This window comes from Brachionichthys hirsutus, chromosome 12 (genome assembly GCF_040956055.1).
Source record: "Brachionichthys hirsutus isolate HB-005 chromosome 12, CSIRO-AGI_Bhir_v1, whole genome shotgun sequence".
NCBI lineage: Eukaryota > Metazoa > Chordata > Actinopteri > Lophiiformes > Brachionichthyidae > Brachionichthys > Brachionichthys hirsutus.
In genome coordinates, this window is record NC_090908.1 from 10,197,120 (window position 1) to 10,218,284 (window position 21,165).

General features: G+C 44.8%; 4 protein-coding genes across 4 annotated transcripts; 3 read left to right on the plus strand and 1 right to left on the minus strand.

Moving 5' to 3' along the window:
• Window positions 1-1,098: 1,098 nt before the first annotated feature.
• cxcr2 (chemokine (C-X-C motif) receptor 2) lies at window positions 1,099-2,450 on the plus strand. The gene is given in 2 exon segments (XM_068746574.1): window positions 1,099-2,211; window positions 2,445-2,450. Coding segments are annotated over 2 exon segments (1,119 nt in total).
• Window positions 2,451-3,007: 557 nt separating this feature from the next.
• On the plus strand, window positions 3,008-5,335 carry faima (Fas apoptotic inhibitory molecule a). The gene is made up of 4 exons (XM_068746351.1): window positions 3,008-3,163; window positions 3,250-3,478; window positions 4,163-4,212; window positions 4,295-5,335. The coding sequence occupies exons 1-4, from the start codon at window positions 3,050-3,052 to the stop codon at window positions 4,442-4,444; spliced, it is 543 nt and encodes a 180-aa protein (XP_068602452.1). The 5' UTR covers window positions 3,008-3,049; the 3' UTR covers window positions 4,445-5,335.
• Window positions 5,336-5,409: 74 nt separating this feature from the next.
• On the minus strand, window positions 5,410-8,383 carry parp9 (poly(ADP-ribose) polymerase family member 9). Its single transcript, XM_068746497.1, has 6 exons — window positions 7,547-8,383; window positions 7,258-7,470; window positions 6,849-7,064; window positions 6,206-6,703; window positions 5,954-6,113; window positions 5,410-5,839 (listed from the first exon to the last, which is right to left on the minus strand). The coding sequence occupies exons 1-6, from the start codon at window positions 8,381-8,383 to the stop codon at window positions 5,559-5,561; spliced, it is 2,205 nt and encodes a 734-aa protein (XP_068602598.1). The 3' UTR covers window positions 5,410-5,558.
• Window positions 8,384-12,717: 4,334 nt separating this feature from the next.
• On the plus strand, window positions 12,718-19,958 carry LOC137902488 (protein mono-ADP-ribosyltransferase PARP14-like). Its single transcript, XM_068746575.1, is given in 13 exon segments — window positions 12,718-12,892; window positions 13,924-15,014; window positions 15,171-15,401; window positions 15,511-15,732; window positions 15,843-15,909; window positions 16,081-16,227; window positions 16,534-16,596; window positions 16,755-16,931; window positions 17,092-17,313; window positions 17,723-18,337; window positions 18,463-18,596; window positions 19,009-19,183; window positions 19,308-19,958. Coding segments are annotated over 13 exon segments (3,603 nt in total). The 3' UTR covers window positions 19,592-19,958.
• Window positions 19,959-21,165: the final 1,207 nt, after the last annotated feature.

Here is a 21,165-nt window from a genome sequence, read left to right on the forward strand (position 1 = left end):
CCTCATTCTGGATCAGATCCAGACGACATTTTGCATGATAGTGAATATCGGACCCCATTTATGACTGTGATTTTTAGTGAGTGAATTGAATGCATATTTCACAAGACATTTTTGTTGTTGTTGTTGAAAAAGCCTCTATTATAAGTAAATAGGAAAATCCAGATTTGTTTATTTTTTTATTTGTATCTGGACAGGTATCCGGAGCGCTCTCAAAATTGTATGCGATCTAACTTAGACCAAGACACATCTTCAGATTTCTTTTCCATCAAGAGCCATCCAGCAGTTTTTCCGTAATCCTGCTAACAATCAGACAAAACAAAAAAAAAGTCCTGGAGATGCTTCATCCCGCCATCGAACCTCTCCTCTCTCTGTGCAGAGGCTCATCTGAGCCCTGACCTGAGGAACTGTTTTGTTCTTTGGTTGAACCCAAGGGTGTAACTGTGTACTGGGTCTTGCGTTACTATATTACACAAGGACATCTCCCACGTCTCTGAGCAGAGACAACACCCCGAAAGAGCGCTCAAGAAAGGAAGGATGAAGATGCAGCTTCTCATAACGAGGGTTCTAAAGAGTTTCTTCTTAAAACTGGCTCCAACAGATCAAGGAGGACGGAAACAGGTGAGTACACAAAGGCTAATGTATAATGTATATACACAAATATTGTCGTTAATAAAAAAAAAACGTGTTCAAGATGTAGCCAGATTGAGGAATTTATTTAGTTATTTAAAACACATTTAATGTAAATGTGAGGGAATTATAAAATACATGGTCAAGTAAGTTGGTTGGATGATAAGAAAAGATGAGATAAGATGAAAGATAAAAGCCAAGCACACAGAATAATGAAACATTGAAATGAAATCATGGCACATTGATTTGCCTTAATTCCATCTAAAATAATAATACTCTAATTGTTTATTGAAAACTCGATGCATCATTTGTGACTAATTCTAAATCTATTTCAGTTGTACTGCGCAAATTGACTCATCAGTCGGGAAACTGAAGCCGGGATCCATCGTCTGATTCTTCTTCTGCTCCTACGTGGACGAACCGGAGCCGTTTTTACTTCCGTTCAGGCCCCCCCCCCCCGACGAGTCGACCATGGGACTGAACCTCAGCGACGCCGACTTCAGTGCATTTTACAACTCTACCCTCCTTGCGTACGACGACGAATCCTCGGCTCCATGCAGCGTAACGGTGCCCGGCTTCAGCAGCCTCGGCCTGATGCTGGCCTACGTGGTCGTGTTTGTCTTCAGTGTGGCCGGCAACGGCGTCGTTGTCTGGGTGATTTGCTCCATCAAGAACGGAAGGAGCAGCGCGGACGTCTACCTGATGCACCTGGCCTTGGCCGACCTCCTGTTCAGCGTCACGCTCCCGTTCTGGGCCGTCGGCGCCCACGCCGGTTGGATCTTCGGCAACGTCCTCTGCAAAGTCCTGTCGGGCTTCCTGGAGTCGTCGATGTACGGCGGCGTCTTCCTGCTGGCGTGCATCAGCGTCGACCGCCATTTCGCCATCGTGAGAGCCACGCGGGCCCTGCCCTCCCGCCGCCTGTCGGTGGGGGCGATGTGCGGGGTGGTGTGGGCGCTAGCCCTGCTGCTGGCCTTACCTGTGGCGATTCAGAAGGAGGCCATGCCCGCCAAAGACCTGGGTCAGACCATTTGCCACGAAAACCTAAGTGGTGAGAGCAGCGACCGCTGGCGTGTCGGCATGCACCTCCTGCATCACACGCTGGCCTTCTTCCTGCCGCTGGCGGTGATGTCTGTCTGCTACGGACGGACGCTGGCGACGCTGCTTCACACGCGCAATCAGAAGAAACACCGGGCCATGTGCGTCATCCTGGCGGTGGTGCTGGCGTTTATTCTCTGCTGGCTGCCTTATAACGTAGCTGTGCTGATTGACACCTTAATACGAGGAGGCGTACTGGCAGTGGAGACGTGCGGCGCCCTCTACGCAGCGGAGGTCATGCTCAACGTGACCCAGGCGCTGGCCTTCATGCACTGCGCCGTGAATCCGGTGCTGTACGCCTTCATCGGGCAGAAGTTTCGTAACCACTTCCTCTCAGTTCTTCACAAGCAAGGCTTCATCAGCAGCAGAGTCCGGGCGGCGTTCCGGGCAGGCTCCGGTAGCAGTGCGGGGAGCAGCAGATCGTTCAGACACAACTCTGCCACTTAATATGCGATGCCTGACTCACAAATATTTTTACCATGTCAGCAAGTGGGCTTTTTTTTTTTTTTGCCCTTTTGCTATGAATTGAGTAATTATTAGCTGCTTCTCAGCTGCAGTTCCAGGCATTGACTGGGCTTTTCTTCCTCTACTTGCTCTATCATTTCATGTCTGGGATAAGAGGTGAAGGAGACCCAATTAAAAAAAGATCTGCTAACTTGTAAGAGAGCAAACCTATTGTTTATGTAAAATTCTCTGGATGTAACTCTTTTATGATTTTGTAGGAATAAGAAGTAATAGTAGAATAATGTTTTGTGGCATAAATATAAAAATATCAAACTTTCACATCTTTCTCTCTCTCTACCCCCCCCCCCCCTTCAATAGAATCCATATCCAAGGCAATGATGCTACTCTATTTGTTTGTTGTGGTTAAATAAATGAGATTTAAACAAACATTTTCTAATTTCTCAGTCATTCCAATAGAAGCGCGGTCCGGGGTTTAACGTCAAAGTTCACAAGACGGTGACGCGAAAAGGTTTGACTCTTAAAAAGTTAAAACACGGCATGCTTTTATTCTGAAAGGGAGTCACTGATACCGGAAGTTGTAAGGTAACAGCTAGCTACCTAACTTTCCGGCTAACGAATTTAGCTTTATTTCCTTTCTAAGGTAACTAATTTCACATTTAAGGGTGAAATATTATGTGCTATTAATATAATACTTGTTCAGTAGTCCCTATAGCGGAAGGCATACTTCCATCTACCCGGAAGTGTGTGGTTACTGCTCGTGTTTTTAGCTTTAGCATTGACGTCACGGCAGTTAGCTTGTGCAGTAAAGTAGCCATTTAAGAAGCTTCTGGCTGGATTTGCGTTCCTCTCCTTGAGGGTTAGGATGTCTAATGATCTCGCCGGGGTGTGGGACGTGGCGCTGAGTGACGGAGTCCACCGGATAGAGTTTGAACACGGCACGACGACCGGGAAGAGGCTCATCACTGTTGACGGAAAGGTAATGTTTTTTTTTGGCGGAATGGCAGCTTCGGGGTCTCGGCTCTATTCGCAGCTGTTATTTTCCGACATGGCGTCGCACTGCAGGAGATCCTGAGACGGGACTGGATGTTCAAACTTGTGGGGAAGGAGACGTTCAGCGTCGGCAAGTCGGACACGAAGGCCACCATCAACATCGACGCCGTCAGCGGCTTCGCGTACGAGTACACGCTGGAGATCAACGGGAAGAGCCTGAAGAAATACATGGAGAACAGGTCAAAGGTCACCAGCACCTGGGTTCTCAATGTGGACGGCGCGGACTGCAGGGTGGTTCTGGGTGAGCCTCGTTTTATGCTGCTGTCCTTGTTATTTAGTTATTGAATGCTTTAAAAAAAATAAAAAGATTAAATTGGAACTGACGTTAAGCTATCTAGCAGCTTTAAACCCGACCCGTCACCTGCGCTAGTTAATCCTTTTAAAAAATGACACTGTGGTGTACAAACCTTCCTGAAGCATGTGAAACACTCAGGAACTATATATATATATATTTTAAATTATTAAAAATGTTAAGGGTACTGTCTCCGATAACAGGAACTAGAAGGCTGCTCCATAAAGCAAGTCAAGCACATAATCCAGGAATGGACAAAATCATCCACCGCTTGCGTAGATAGATCAAAATATTGATCCTAATTCTCTATTTTCTGCTCGCCGATAAATGACTGGCGATAAATAAATGTGATTCCAAATGACTGGGAGTGGGATTTCCGGTGTCGAGGAAGTAGCTGTTACAGATCTAAATACAAAGCAAGGCGGTAGAGGATATTATACACACACACATAGAAAGGAAAACCACATAATAACAAATAAAAATGGTCTTAATAGGTAAAAATAAAGTCATCTGAAATAACATTCTCATTCTGACCCCCCCCACCGGCATTAGAAACCGAGCAGAGGCTTGCGTCGCAGCAGTTAACGGTCTGTTCCACTTTCTTCTTTCCTTTTACTGTTTTTTTTCTTTCAGAGAAAGACACCATGGACGTCTGGTGTAACGGACAAAATATCGAGACCGCGGTAAGTATAAACAGACCAAGCGATGCCGACTTTGTTTCCAATCAAGGACGCAACGCCGTCTGCACGATTTGTTTCCCCGTAGGGGGAGTTCGTCGAGGACGGCACAGAGACGCATTTCACGCTCGGAGACCACAACTGCTGCGTGAAGGCCGTGAGCAGCGGGAAGAAGCGAGACGGCATCGTTCACACGCTGATCGTGGACGGGACGGAAGTCGCCGAATGCGCGGAGTGACCGCCGCGAACGCGCCTCGACAAAATGGCGGCAGAGATCTGTGGAGAGAACAAGAATGTGTTTTTTGAAGCTGCTGAGAACAAAGCAGCTGTTGTCGTTGTTGTTGTTTTTGGCAGCACGGAAACTTCAGGGTCAATGCTGGTTTTGTTTGCATGTTGCCATGGTAGAGTAGAATGTGTAAAAGCGCCCCCTATTGACGAATCACTTCATTGATAAACTGTATCCTCTGATATGAAGAGTGATCGGAGCACTGAAGAGGATATGAATGCATTCTAATTATTTTTTAATTTGCTCCCATTTTTGTTTAAATCGCGTTTCCATGGCGATATACCCGTGAGAGGTGAACCAGCATCGGCACCTTAAGCCCTTTGAGTTATGGAAGTGTGTTTGTTTACTCCAATCCAGTTCATATTACGTGTGATAAGCTTTTAGCAGACTGAATTAGAGGTGTAAATATTCCGTGTGTAAAGTTTAATGTAATATTTCCTTAGCGATCTTTGAAACGAGACTTCGATGCCAGTAATAATACACAGCTGAAGTAAACGATATTCAGACAGACGTGTGAAATCCTGTTGTAAAGGTAAATGCTGCAGCTAGACAAATGTTAAGATAAATATTTTTATATTAACCATCGGCTGAACATTTCTCCGGCAAAACTCAAATGTTTTATATTTTCCAAAGAGACATTTGATAGCGACAGAAAATTCTCGAGTTCAATTTCTATTTCTATCGACCTGTTCAAGGTCAAGGATGAAGCTTCATCCGAACGCGTTACTGTTTCATTCAAAGTCTGTGTCCTGCATAAAAGATTTAGAATACACTTAGTTTGTGTTCATGTTTGTAAAATGTCAACCCATGAAATTACCTTCAACTATAAATTATTACTAAATATGCATTCTATGTATTCCTACTTCCTGTATTGGTGCGATAAACAACTGGGAGTCACAGGAAGACAAAATGGCAAAACTGACATTTTAATCATTCAAACCATGGAAATTTGTTTTACTCTTAACCTTCTACATTTTAGTACCAAACACAATGTGACCGTCACTGATCTGTGACCATCTTAAATGACGTTAGACCTTGGATTTGTAGCAGCGCTTTAAATCCCTCTTCAGACCTTCCGTATTTTACAGGTGATGATGTATCTGGGCAGGGCTTGATAGCCACAGAAAATGACAGCGATTTCAGGTCCGCCGCTCACGCTGTCGACCATAATCTGTGGATCTGACCCCACAGCCGGCGGCAGAATGAGACCCGGTTCACCGGGGGCGGAGATTCCCGTCAGCACCTCGGCCTCCACGAAGTGGAGATAATCCCAGTGCGGCTCCTTCCACAACTTCATGGCCATTTTCACCGTGCCGGCGAAGTAGATGCCTTCTCCGAATGCTGGGTCTGCGCACAGAGGAAGGAAATTAATTACCACTTAAAACCTCCTCGAGGAATTCTGAACCCTTTTGTTGTTTTTCGAGGACTGATATTTATAACTGAAAAAAAAAGCGGTCCTACCGTCAGGTGGCGCGTACTCCGCATGGAATCCAATATGGCCGACCATGTCACAGAACTGTGCTGGTATGCGTTGAAACATCTTTCGGGAATTGGAGGAGAGTAGCTGCTGCTTCTTCAGTTCAAACAGCATCCTCAGTGTTGGGTTCTCCACTCTGTCCACCTGAGAACCAAAGACTCCACGGGTCACGGAACCAAATCCAAAAAAACTTTGCCGTTCTAACATCGAGAATGTTCTAGCTTCAGATGATGCACCTTCACTACGTGCAGCCCCGCGCGTCCAAAGGCAGGAATTCTGTCGGAAAACTCCCGGCTGAGCTGCTCGACGGGTTTCCTTTCAAAGAGCACGGCGTTCCCCGACGTCAGCTTCAGCGCACGCTCCCTCTCCCCGACGAACTCCCTCTGGACGTCGCAGAGCACGGCCTCGACCCGCAGCCCGGCGACCGCCACGTCTTCGTTTGAATCCCCGTCCACGACGACGCTCGCGCGGCCTCTCTCGAAAACCTCCGTGACGTAAAGGCCGCCCTTCATCAGGCGGGACAGCCGCAGGTGTTCCCGTTGTCCGAAGTGCAGGATGAAATTGTTGCGGATAAAAACGGCGGAGGATTCGAAGAGGCGGCCTCGGAGCCATCGCTCGGCCTCCGCCGTCGCTTCCTCGGACGGGCCGCTCAGGCTGATCTGCGGGGCGGAAGCTCCGCCTTCACGGAGATCAGAGGAATGGTGGGAGAGATCTCTCAGTTGTTCTTCAAAAGCCTAGAATGAGAAAATCACTAACATGCATTTGCTGTAAATTTGTATTGCGCAATTTTAACGAACTTTTCTCTGAAGTGTAATTCTTTTTTTTCTCTGTCTCTCTAATCATTCATGGCTTACGGTTTTGTTGATCGTTTAAACCAACCTCAAATATCTTGTGGTCACGGGGAAATATGACGAAATAAACGTCCATCTTGTCGGGGAACGTCCGAGCGAATTGGGGCACCACCCTCGACATGATCCGGGCCACTTCCTGTCCCTCCAAGTGGAGGCCTCCGGCGCCGATGGCCGGAAAGGCGATTGACTTGTGGTGACTTAAGACCGCTAAATTTAAGCACTCCCGAACTGATCTGAAAATAACCTGCAATGAAAAAAAAACAGGAAAAAGTCCAGCTCAGATTACAGGATAACCAGATTTAAGTATTTATTTTCTTAAGCCCGCCCCCTGTGATATTATTTGGAGATATTTACAGGAATTGATTTCTTCATCCCGTGACCTGGATTTCGGATTAAAGAAAATGAAAGAATGATTTCCTTATCCTTTCCTACTGTACCTCCTGTTTTTTCTCCTTCTCCTTCTCGTAACAAAGGGTGTGATAAACCTCTTTACACTGGAGCCCGTAGGCGTTTGTGACGATGACGTTTCCCTGCATCGGAGCCGTACGCATTTCTTTTTGCAGCTCCGGACCAGCTTTCCGCAGTAAAGCTTTGGAGATCTGACCGGAGTTCAAGTCTCGATTGAACGTCGTGTTCACGATGACATCTGTCTGAAAGGACGCAAAAACAAGGATATCTATATAAAAGCTTTCAAAGTAAATAACCAGAGACTTCCCAGATTCTTACCTGCTGATCCTCGATGTGGCCGCGATTTAGCCACAGACGCACGTTTCTGATCCGGACAGCAGGCGCCGACGTCTTGCCGCTGCCTTTGCCTTTACCTGCTGCGGCGTGCGGGTCTAATATCTGACGACAGGCCTTCTCCATTTCCCTCACCGTCGGCTCGTCGTGGTTCACAAGCATGACCTCTGTCGGGCGATGCCCTAAAGGGCGCTCGTAGTACCGTTTCACAGCGGTCGCTATGGCGATCGCGCATTGTGCGACGGGGTAGTTGTACAGACCGGAGCTTACAGCGGGAATGGCAACGGTCTGCAGTCGGGTTTCCTGCACTCTGTCGAGAACGCTCCCGATGGTCTTCCTCAGAAGCACTTCGGCTTTGGAAAGCTCTTTGTTGGACGGACATTTTGGGAGCTGTGGGCCCACAGCGTGAATCATCTTGTTACATGGCAATGATCCAGAGTCCATGACGAGCGCGTCCCCTACTTGTAATTCGGAGTACTTTTTGATGTACTCGTCGCTCTCTTTTTGGATTTGTGGACCGCCGGCCGTAGACAGCGCCAGAGCAACGCCGCCGAAATGCTCAAGACGGCGATTAGCAGCGTTTACAACAGCCTGCACTGGGAAATGTGTCAGGTCCGCCTTCCACACGGACACCCGGACACCTGCAGGAAGCAAAACGGCAAACCTTCTCTCCGGGACACCCGGCTGCGCCAAGCCCGAGGCGCCTTCAAAGGTGGCGACACATCCGAATTTGCTTTGCAGGACGTCACCCAGAGCAGCTCCACATCGTCTCACGATGTTCACCGAAGGCCCATGTAGAGGAATATCCAACGTACTGCACATGGTGTCCAATCAGAGCTACGGAAAAAAGACAAGAAAAGATCACGGAGCAGTTGTGTAACTTCCTCTGAGAACTTTGAATGGACTTTTTAAGCACCAGGAATCCTTTGACACGAAATTAGAGTTTTGTAGACTATAATAACTACTGGCCTACCTGGTAATATGTATTTTAACAATCTCCCTTTTTTCGCGAGTTGAAGAAAAGTGAGCGTGTGAAACCGAACGAGCCAAACAGCTGAGGGTTTTCTTTGACCTCGCCACGTCTTCCCTCAATATAACCGCCATAAGATGACAAACGGTCGCCTAACGTCGGACACGCTGGATGAGACGAGGAATTCAATATCACAAAAAAATAATTTTGATGTGCTACCTGAACTCGTAAAGAATGGGAGCAAAAATTAAAAGTGTTGCATTTAAATTGTATTGAAGGTTATTTTCGCAGCAGATATGGGTGCTGTTTTACACTCCCTCCAGTAGAGGGAGACAGAGACCGCGAGTCCGCGACTCGATAAGTGTACGCCGACGAAACAACGTGGAAGACAGTTTCATTTCTGTATCATACTAAGCAGTCTTTGTGTTACGTCGTTTTACTTTTTCCAGCGTAACCAGAGGAAACATTAAAAGGAATACAAGAAAAATAAAGAATTATACTCAACATTGTATTCCTACTGTGGTTGAATTACTTAGCTTTCTTTTCTGGTGTGAATAGCTCCCGTCAAGCATTAGCAATAGCATGCTGCACATTTTTAGGCTTAGCATGAAGTGACGTATTGTTGTTGTTGTTTTTTAATACAGTATATCAAATCAAATCAAATCTTTATTTGCAGACACAATGGTCCAATTAAAAAGCACACATAACATTTACAACATATACAACGTTTACACAGTAAACACAGTAATCCTATAATAACATCAGGTACCAATGACACCAAATACCTGAGTTAAATTTCACAGCACTTAGGCTTGGCTGAGTCAGTGTTCTGATGATGTCATTCCCTGAGTCATGCAGCCGACATATAAACCTGTATGACAGGTGCCTCAGCTGAGCATTAAGGGCGTTAACCCCGGCACCACAGAACATCTCACTGGCGCTGGACCATCTTGGCTTCCTGAGAAGTATCCGCATGCAGTCATTGTATGCCACCCTCAACTTCTGCATGCTGGCCTGTTTGTACTTGATCCACAAGGGGGCAGTATAGAGTGGCGTACAAAAGGCCCTGAAGAGGGTGACTTTGACCGCTTCAGAGCAAAAACTAAATTTCTTCTTCAGCATGTTGGCCTGCGCATACAGCATCCGCCGCTGTCTATACATGTCATCATCATCTCCCAGCTGGTCATTGATGATGTGGCCCAGATATTTAGTTCTGCTGCAGACAGACAGCACTTGCCCTGACAGATAAAATCTTGGGAAGTCCAAACCCTTATCCTCTCTCGTTCTACAAACCATGACGGCACTCTTCTTGGCATTATACTTTACATCAAACCTGATACCATAGCCAGTGCATATGTCCAGGAGCTGCTGGAAGCCAGCACTGCTCGGTGACAATATGGCCAGGTCATCAGCATACATAAAGTGATTGATCAAGGTGTCACCAAGCATACAACCAGTATTACAGCTGTTGAGCTGCACAGAGAGATCATGCATGTAGAAGTTAAAAAGCACCGGCGAAAGGAGCCCACCCTGGCGGACACCGTTCCCCACAGCAAAAGGAGGTGAGACCACATTACCCCACCTAACCTGCATAGTCTGATTCGCATACCAATACGCCAGGATTCTAAGGAGACCGTTTGGCACACCTCTCTCCCTCAGCTTCAGGAACAGCTTCCGATGGTTCACCCGGTCAAATGCCTTAGAGGCATCGATGAAGCCCACCAATACAGAGGAGTCTTTAGCCTTATACATGTCAATCACTTCTTTCAGACCATAAATACACATGTCAGTACCATGCTTGGTTTTAAACCCAAATTGATTGTCAGTGGTGTTAAGAAAAGGACTTAAGCGAATCAATAAGATTTTTTCTAAGACCTTAGAAATTACACTAGCAAGAGCAATCGGCCGGTAGTTATCCAGGCTCCCCACCTTGCCTGTCTTATCCTTAATCACTGGCACCAGTGTAACATGCAACATGGAGTCAGGCAGCAGCCCATGCGACAATAAGCCTGTAAAACATAAGGCAAGCAGGACAGAGACCCTCGGGCTAGCATACTTTAGGTGCTCTGCAGTGATTCTATCTGGACCATCAGCTTTGTTATCTGCCAGTTTATCTATTGCTTCACGCACCTCAGTAGCTGTGACCCCCACCACCTCGCTGTCAGGGACGCTCCCTACCTGAAAGGGGACACTGTCAACACAATTAAAGATAGCAGAGTAGTGCTGCCTCCACAGCTCAGCTATATTATCCGATCCAGTGACTCCCTCAACAGAACACGGCAGGGCCACACTTCCCCGATTCAAGGACTTCACCTCCTTCCAGAACCCAGTTACATTACAGCTGAGAAGCTTCTCAGCCAAAGAGTCAGCCCTCATCAGTCGTTCCTGCCTGGTGATATAACGGATGGCCGATTTATACCTGGCATGAGTCAGTTTTCTATGGTCCAGAACAGGCCCCTGCCTGGGCCTGCCTGCCTGAACCCACTCTCTGTGAGCGTCCCTGGCTGCAGCAAGGTGAGGAGCTACATGTTTGTGCCAGCCTGGTTTGCCTGTTTTACCGTGAGACCTGTAGTTAGCTAAGGTGCTGCCAGCCGTACATAAGCTATCTACTATAGCATCATACATGACACAAAGATTACTGTAGTGTATCCTATCTTCACAGTTTGGATCAGAACATACAACAGCATCACATGGCAAGAATACCTTGTTCAGCAGTGCATCAGTTCTCCCATAGTAATACAAATCATCGTCATCAGAGAGCTTCGACCAGTCTACCTTACGTCCAGCCCTGCCCTTGTTCTCTCTGATCAACTCAGGCAGACTATCAGCCTCAACATAAAAAACATAAGGAACATGGTCACTCAGGGACGCGTCATACTTAACCTCCATGGAGCGGATGTTGTCATGAGCATCAGCCGTGGTCACACAGTGATCAAGCCAGGACGTTGTGTGCCAGGCTTCACTAATATAAGTGAAGCTGTCAGCTGGCAGAAGCACTCGGCTGGAGATGATGAGCTCACTATCCTCACAGAAGTGTACCATGTGTTTGGCAAACATGGAGCTCTTATCTGACAGGTCAGCGTTCCAGTCGCCGACCACATAGATAGAAGTACAGGGATTAACCTGCACAAAAGAGTGAATGAAAGCGAGTTTGTTTAGATAGTCATCCTCGTTCTCCTTACACTCGTACGGCATGTACACATTAAGAACCATGCACTCCTTGCCCCCAGACTCATACTTCACAGCAATAGCCCAGTCTACATCTAGCCGAATGGCACTGAGCACTGAGTCCAGTCTCTTGTGCCAGAGGATAGCAACACCTCCTGCTATTCTCCCCCTCATTACGCACAGAGACAGGTCAGCAGTTGATTCTCCAACACCATGAATATCATCGTTAAAAGCATTCAAAAGGCCCAGGTCCTGTTTAGAGAGGAGAGTCTCTTGCAGGCAGAGAATGTCGCATTCTAACAACAATTTATCCACCGTTACTCGGCGTGCTCTGTCCCCGTCGCTGCCCCCAAGACGCAGCCCTCGACAGTTATACGAGCCGACTAGCATAGCTAGTTAGCCGTGGTTTCGCCGCGCGCATTTACACCGCTAGCAGGCTGATACGGTGCTGGTTTAGCCGCCACCGCGCCCGCTTTACGTGGCTCATAGTAGCGCCTAATCACCGAGCCCTCAGGCCAGAGATCGGGCATGTACATCTCTGCCACTTCGTTACACTGAAAACTGTCTTCACAAAATTGTATTATTAAAGTAGGTAAGGGCCACACATATATATGGCGGACATAAACTAAATTATTGACTTCTTTTCACGTATCAAAGCAGTTATTCACCAATAAATGTATAAAAATTCGCACTTTTAAAAACTTAGCGCGCGACCCCGCACGCGTGACAACGTAAACAAATAGCTTCATGCTAAGTTTAAAAGCGTAGCGCCGCGTTAATACGTATTTAACGGAGCGTGTTTGTTGAGCGGATGGAAGTTAAATTCACCCAGCGCAGTGGAAAGCACCGACGAAGAGCAAACCTCTTAAAAATTACCTTTAAAATCCCCAACTATCAAGTTATTGCCCATAAAAGCGGCGTCACCGATCGAACTCCACAAACAGGCTAAACCAAATTCCTTGTCTCGTTTTTCAAAAGAGTCGAAAGTGAAAGTAAAGCCGATTAAACCGAGCAGCAAATGGGAAACACATACGCGCATCCCCTGCTCGTCTCCTCAGACGAAAACAGCTTTCCAAACTTAAAATATAACTTAGTGAAGTATTTCCAGAGCAGCGAATCCGCCGGCGGAGAGTGAGACACGGACTGCGAGGACGGCAGCACGACCGCGGTGCTGCGCTTCCGCAGGAAGGAGGGTGAGCTAAAAAATAATAATAAAAAAGTAGACCTTTAAAATGAAGCGGCGTGTTGAACGCGATCGTTCTCTCACCGGCCGATGAAGCCGGAGCGCAGGTAAGTGCGCAAAAAGTTCCGAGAGACTTTTTGAGGCTATTTAATTATATATGGGGTATTCCTGTCATTTAAATACGCGTACTCTGATTTTTTTTTTAATCAGATGCTTCTAATTCAAGAAGTTGCGCGTTTTCTTTTTATGCATTTTACCCATTTATTAATCTGAGATATTTCCTTCAGACAATAATTAATAATTAACAGCTTATTTTTAATGCCAAGTGAAACGGGCTATGAAACATGCGAAGAAAGACAATGATTGTTGAATGTGTGATTTTTTTTTCATGGTAAACAGGAAACTCCATCGGATACACTCAAGGAGAAATGTAAGATTTATGTCTTAACTGTTGTGTTTGTGCTGAGATGACATGATTACCTGTTTGCGTTTTCTTTTTATGTCATCATGTGAAAAGAAAGAAAACACTTATTAAGTCAACAAAACAATATTTTTCTGTGTTCATAAATAGTATCACAGCTAAATCTGTAGTTGTGAACGTGCTAGGTCATGCATTTTGGCCAATCTACATATTTATTAATTCCGTTAAATAAAACCCAGTCAAATCCTGTATTGATGGTTTATTGTTTATATTCTTTCATGGAGAATGTGTGTTGAGTCACGTGACCTTCCTGTCTCACTATAGCAGCAGATGTTGTTGTGAACAACAAACAATCGATCACAGAGGAAATGACCAAAGTTCACCCTGACTGTGCTGTGGTAACTTTCCAGACTGGAGAAGGTATAATTTAGTGTGTGCTTATTTGTGTCAGTAGTTTTACTCTGTATCTCCGGAAGGTCCTGCATCTACAGCGTAATGCTATCATCAAAATATTCAGTCTGCTTTTATAAAATATAAATTCCTTCTAACGATGCCCAGAACAATTTTTTTCTTTATTATTGTTCATGAAAGTGATATTTCCTGTTGTCACTCTCTCACAGAAGCCAACGATTTTGTGGAAAGATGCCCCCAAAACAGTTCAATACAGAGTGGAATATCAGTCCAGCATCTTGAAGAGACCAAACAAGTTGTAGTTGAAGACTTTCAAAGTTGCTGTGAAGACCAACCTCCCCTAAAATTTCCCGATGCTATCGCAGAACTGTTACGAGGCGAAGACGGAGAGGAGCTTACAAATGCTCTCCTCACATCTGAGGGAATAAATGCAGCGTTTAACATCGGCACGCACATGGCACAGCTCGATGCTGTTTCCCAAAGCATACAGAAACATGCAGAAGACCACCTGAGAAGGTTGCTTATATCTCAATACATAAATGTTGAAGATATAAACATCTTGAAGAAGCCAGAGTGGAAAGACCTGGTTCAGAAGTTACAGAATGCCAAAGCCAAGTCTTCCAGGAGAATTCAAATCCACACCACGGATCAACAGGTTGTGGTGTCTGGCCACAAGGACGACGTCGCGGAAGTTAGCGGCGAACTCGACGACTTTCTCAGGCAGAACGCTCACGTTGAAGAAACTATTGTGGTCGAGCCCAACGTAAAATTCGAATACATTAAAAGGCGCGAAGATTCTTGGTTTGTGCGAGTGGAAAACGAAGTCGTGGTGTCTTACGGAGCCGAGACAATCCGTCTCAGTGGCTCGAGGGTTGACGTCTCAAAGTGCAAAACCTTGGCTGAAGCCTTGGCTTCCGCCGTCGTCCTTGAACATCTCGTAGTTTCCAAACCCGGCGTGAAGATTTTCTTCCGGGATAAAGAAGCTGTGTTCTTCTCCTCGCTCTGCAGTCAAACTGGGTGTGTGGTCCAGCTTGTTGAAGAGACCAGCGCCGCACCGGGTGACTTGGTCCAGAGAGCAGCGAGGAAGCCTCTTCAGACACCTAACAGCAGCGCTGTTCAAGCTTTTAAAGCAGCAGTCAAGCAGGATGGACCTGGTGGTGCCAGCGTTTCTCTTTCAGCTGAAGAGACTCGATGTCCACCGCTGAATCCTGCTGGACCGGATCCAAACTGCTTGGGTCATTGGCAGACCAAAGAGGGCTTGGACATCACGCTAATGACAGGAAATATCGGGGATTCCTCGGTAATTATGATTTTTTTTTTAAATTAGTGCAAATAATTAATTTAAGAATAAAACACGAGTATCTTTATAATTAAGTATGGGAACTGGAATTCACCGTTTTATATATATATATAAAAAGAAAATCAGGTAAAAAGGATTCTTTGAACACATTCTTAGACGGTGGTGGTCGTGAATGCAGTGACGGCAGATCTCATGTTGTCAAGAGGGGCAGTTTCTAATGCCATCTTGCGAGAGGCTGGACCAATACTTCAGCTGGAGTTAAATGCAACGAAAGCACGTGGAAATATTGGCGACGTCATTGTTACTGTGGGCTACAATTTGAAGAGCCAATATGTCTTTCATACCGTCCCACCTCTATGGGACAACGGACAAAGCAGCGCTGAAAAGGTAAGATGTTATTGTTAAACGTGTGTCTCATCTCTCTGATGAAATCTGAGAAAAGGGTCAAAACACATTTGTTCCAAATATTAATATCATTTGTGTTTATTCCTTCCAGACCCTGAGTGGCATTTACAAAGATTGCTTGCACATAGCAGAGGGCGTTGGTATGAGCTCCATATCTTTCCCTGCCATCGGCACCGGAAACCTCGGCTTTCCGAAAGACGTGGCAGCTTCATTGATGTTGGATGAAATCTCCTCCTTTAGCAGAAAGAATCTGCCCAAACACCTGGAGAAGGTCGTGATCATTCTTTACCCTGAAGATGCACAGACCATCCAAGTAAGAAAACGTCTAAGAAGAAAAGGACAATAAATGTTTGATCTGGATGCTTTGGTGGGATGTTAAAGTCAAATTAGTTCTTATATTTGTGTTTTGGATTCTGTCTCCAGGTATTTACCCGGGAATTTAGAAAGAAGTTCTTCAATGACGCGGTTGCTCCAGCGCCCACAAGTTTAGGTAGATGAGAAAAATGTGAATGCAAAACATTTTAAACTGTCTGTTTGTGCACTGTAAATAATATCTGTATTTCTTAAACCCTTTAAGAATGATTGAATTGCATTACGCTATCCTTTCTGCAAAATAGATTTGATCTTTTAACAAGGAAGTCTTTTTCTCGAGCTGCTTCAGGTCCTTTCTCGAAAGTTGTGTCAAAGCCAGGAATGCATGAGACCAAACTGGGAAGTGCGGTTATACAGGTAGTTACTGGAAACATAACCGAAGAAACCACCGACGTCATCGTCAACTCATCCAATGAAAGTTTCTCCCTTAAATCAGGTAAATTGCACACCTGACTTCTTGGTTCCATGATGCCACATTTCACCGTCCCCATGACGACGCTAAAGCTGGACCGGATTTAAAATGTTATTTTAAAAATGATTGAAATCTTTCAGTAAAGAGAAAATAATTACAACGCCAGATTCCTTTTCATCCAGCGTCAATATTTCTATGTATTGAAGTGTTCTTTTAAAATATAAAGCCGCATATTCAACTTAAAAATCTGTTCAATATCAATAACATTTGACCAAACACTAATCATGCCCTCCAGTTTATATTTATTTACTTTGATCTTCCTCTTTTCAGGAGTATCAAAGGCTATTCTGGATGCTGCTGGTGGGACCGTCGAAGACCTATGCCGAAACCTTGGTGAGGAGACATTTAAACTCTGAGCTGACACCAAACAGAGCAACATGCTTCTGAGCTCATCAGTTATTAACTCAGATTCTGTAATCATGATCCAATATTGTTCAGATAGGAAGTGTCCAAGGTCCAGAGCCATTAAAACCTACTGTCTGCTCCTTTAGGTTCCAAACCCAACTCGGGCATTATATTGACCCAGCCAGGAAAGCTCAAGTGTAAGAAAATCCTCCACTTAGTTGGACCGTCAGACCCAGTCACAATCAACAAAGTTATGAAAGATGCACTCCAAAAGCATGTGATCAACTCATATACGTCTGTCTCGTTTCCTGCCATTGGTACAGGTAAGCTTCGCCAGCATAGTATGGGTTAATACGCTCGCCACAGAATGCATAACTACAACAAAGATAGTCTGTTATTTTACTATATCTTTATTTCATATAATGCTTTTCTACCCTCCTTTGACGATCTCATGAAGCTGTAACATGTGCTGTACGATTTTAGGTCAAGGTAATCTCAAAGCCAAGCAGGTGGCAGACGCCATGTTGGATGCAGTGATTGATGTGCTCAGCCAGAATACTTCCAGTTTGCTGAAGATGGTTCGGATTGTTATTTTCCAGCTGCCAATGCTGAAAGATTTCTATGACAGCATGAAAGAAAGAGAAACTACTGAGCTTCTAGATCGGGTAGAGCGCATTTCTGGAAATCCCAGCTCCAAAATCAATGGTAAGCACAAGGAATGCATATTTTTTTCACCTCACTTTCTTGTAGCAACATATTGTAGCGTCCGTCGGACGCTGGAATAAGCACACGGTGGATCTCACAAAGAGCTTTTAATGAATGGTCACTGTCGGCCGTAACCACGCCACAACAACAGGACGGGTAACTCTCCCTAACTCCCGCAGCTCTGCCGTTTTCCTCCTCCTCTCCGCGGCACCCCCACACACACACCGCCCCTCCTCCCTGGATGCCTTTGCGGACTCTCTGCAGCGTAGGAATAATGAACACTCCTAAAACATGAACCGTTACACTATAATGTTACGTACTGTATGTACGACAGAGAAACATGCTTGCCCATATTCAAATCCTACTGGTAAATCTTAAGTTCTAATGCAGAGGTTTCCTTTAATTTCAGAATATTTGACCGGACCTTCCGAGAAGCTGCAAAAAGAAACGGGTTTTGTCAATGAGTCTGTGACAGTGGATCCTGCTTGCTTCTACATCTGTGGTGAGTCGCGGGCTCAGGTAGACTCAGCCAAGAAGCTGATCGATGACCTGATATCCGCAGAGCAGCACAGCGAATCCGTCTCAGACGACGCCATCCGCAGCTTCTCGGACGCAGACCGCCAACGCATCGCCGCCATGCGGAAGACCATGAATGTGAGCATAAGGACCGAGACCACGGAAGCGGAAAGCGTAGTCACCATCGAGGGGTTCAGAAAGTTTGTACTCAAGGCCACTAAGGAGATCCGCGAGATGGTGAGGAAAGTGGAGGAAAAACTGAAGAAGAAGAAGAAGAAAGTGAAACTGACAAGCACATTGGTGGACTGGCAGTACAAGCACCCGGGGCTTCAGTTTCAAAGCTTTGATCCGACGTCCAACTACCAGCTTGAGCGAGGGTTAAAAAACAGTCGACTGACTGTGAAAGTTGCCCTACGGGGTAGCAACTGTACAGTTATTATGCCAAGGGGACCTGCCGTTCACGTCGAGGGACGCATCCTAGAGATAAAGCGCATTGACAAATATAAAGGTATCCTGCATTTAGGACAACGCAGCAGAACGTGACTGTGTTTATTAAAGAGTCAAAATAAAATAAATGTTGACCATTTCTTCAGCAATTAAGAGAGCATTGTTCTGTTCTTTTTATGGCACTAGAAGACATGCCGAGGAACTGGGGTTCCATGTCAGCCCACTTCCCCTGTGCCGTCAGGACCGTTGAGGCTGGGACAGCAGAGCACACTGAGGTCCAGAATCAGTTCAGCGCCTCATGTAATCAAGCCATTACCAAGGTAAACTGCATTACCAAGCACCGTATATTAGGACCAGGCCTCAGCCATCCCAAAGAAAAGGCTTTCCTTTCTCTGTAAAAGTATTTTTAAGTATCTTTAAAGCAATTGTTGTACTTTTTTTTCCCGTCTGCAATTGTCTTTTTCAAATTGACGGGTTAAACTGAAAGAGAGATTAGATCTCTCATATCAGAGAAAATGTACTATTAAAAAGAAAATGGAGAAAGATTCCCAGATCCAACAACTCATTATTCTGGATCTGCACCAGAATGTAAAGGAGTTCTTCCCTGGTCCATTAAGCGTCCTTCACCAGGTTACATGTAAATCATTTGTAACCCATCATTTAAGATCAGTCATGTGTGAGACATGAATTCAGAGCAGAATGCAAAAATAAATGTAATTCCCCTCCTCAAAGATCGAGAGAATCCAGAACCCCACATTATGGAAAAGCCTGCAGATCAAGAAGTGCGACATGGAACAGAGGAACGGTCACCGGGACAACGAGAAACGACTCTTCCATGGCACCAGCCACGACAGAGTGGCCTACATCAACCAATATGGCTTTAACAGGAGCTACGCAGGAAAGATCGGTGAGAAGTTTGATTCCCGCATGTTGATAAATAAGTTGACTATTTATAGACATTTAGAACACTGCAGTTATTTGAGAAGAAATAAAGAAATATGAATTTGTTTTTGCTGCCTTTCCATTTTCAGGTGCCAAGTATGGCAAGGGCACATACTTTGCTGTCAAGGCAAGCTATTCTGCCCATGACATCTACTCCAGGCCAAATGCAGTTGGGCAGAAGTGCATGTACCTCTGTCGAGTGCTGACGGGGCAATACACACTTGGGCAACAAAGCATGATCACGCCGCCACAAAGAGACTCTGCCTCTGTTGAGATGTACGACAGCGTTGTGGACAACGAGGCCAATCCCAGCATGTTCATTATCTTCCACGACAATCAGGCGTATCCTGAATATCTGATTACATTCAAGTGAGATAAGAAAAAAGTGGAAATCCATGGTTATCGCCTTCAAATCAGGTCAGAATTCACTTTTGGGTTTAAAAAAAGAAATTGAAACATATCCACAGCAATAAATAAGTGACACTAATGGCAAATATTTTATATTGCTATGTGTTTCCTCTACTGTACCAATCCTTTGTTAGTGAGGGCAGCACACATTCACATAGTATCTCAGCTTTATTCACAATCCAATAAAATATTTTTGTTTGACTTTATTACAAAATTCTAAAAAAATAACATTTTAAACTCAGGAATATGTATTTTGGTTGAAAAAAAATTATAGAAATGTGAATTATAGAAATATGTCACCACTCTTATTATCATAAACTCTGTGGATCCCTTTCTTGTGTGTTATTTGAATGCGGAGTTGGATTATGAGGAGGTACATGCAGGTATGATTATTATTATGGTTCCATTAAATTGTCATCTGCCTCCACCTGCAGGCCGTCTCCAGAATTACTGCTTGCAGGTTGGAAGCGATGGATGAATGACATTTACTGCTTTACAAGTAACAGAAATGGTCACAGCTATACGAGCAGCTGTATGTAAGATGATCATTTATGTCATGATGATTGAAGTTCGATCAGGAACTGCAGTCATCCACAAAAAAGACTTCACGTACGAATGCACTTCTCAAAAAAACATTTTGAAATAAGACAATTCATTTCTAACATTATCGCCCTGCGATGAACTGGCGGCTTGTCCAGGGTGTCCCCTGCCTCTCGCCCATTGACTGCTGGGATTGGCTCCAGCTTGGCCCGCGACCCGATAACGGAATGAGCGGTTGGGACAATGGATGAATGAACATTATATTATCAAATTAAGGTTAAGTCCTATTTTCAACAAAAAGAAATATCCTTCCAGTGAAATAATCATGTCAAATAATTTGAAATAATGTCTCAAAATATTAGGATAACTTATGTGAAAATACATTTCTTGAATGATAATTTACTTAAAATCATAATTATTTGTACATACTATGCCGTTGTTTTTCAAACAGAGACAAACCCAAATAAATAATTTCCACTAAAATACATATATATAATAAAAAAAAAACGTACATTATTATTATGTTATACATTGGTTTTACAAAATCGTCTTTGCTGTATGAATTAATGATTTAAGGCAGAGGATGAACCTGTGGATCCGATATGCCTCCCTTATTTGAATTGACAGTCTATGCCATTGCATATTTAACCTGTAGAGGGCACTATTGGCTGTAAAATGACAATAGAATGGGCTGAACGGCACATCAACAGCGACATATATGTCCTGATTTAAATTTTTGGTGCGGTTGAAACATTTTGACCTTGAAAACATTGAAAAGGTTAAAAACGCAGGAAATATTTCAGCACAAGTTTGTTTTTGTTTTTTTTAAACTGAAGAACGAGGCAGACACTAGGTCCTCTCCTCTCGCTCCTATTGGCTGACACAGAAATACAGAAAGCATTATGCACAGTTCTGATCTGATATACTACAAGCCTGCTCAAATCCAAGACACACCTCTGACCTATATTATTATTATATAGACGACTCTTTGTTGAATAT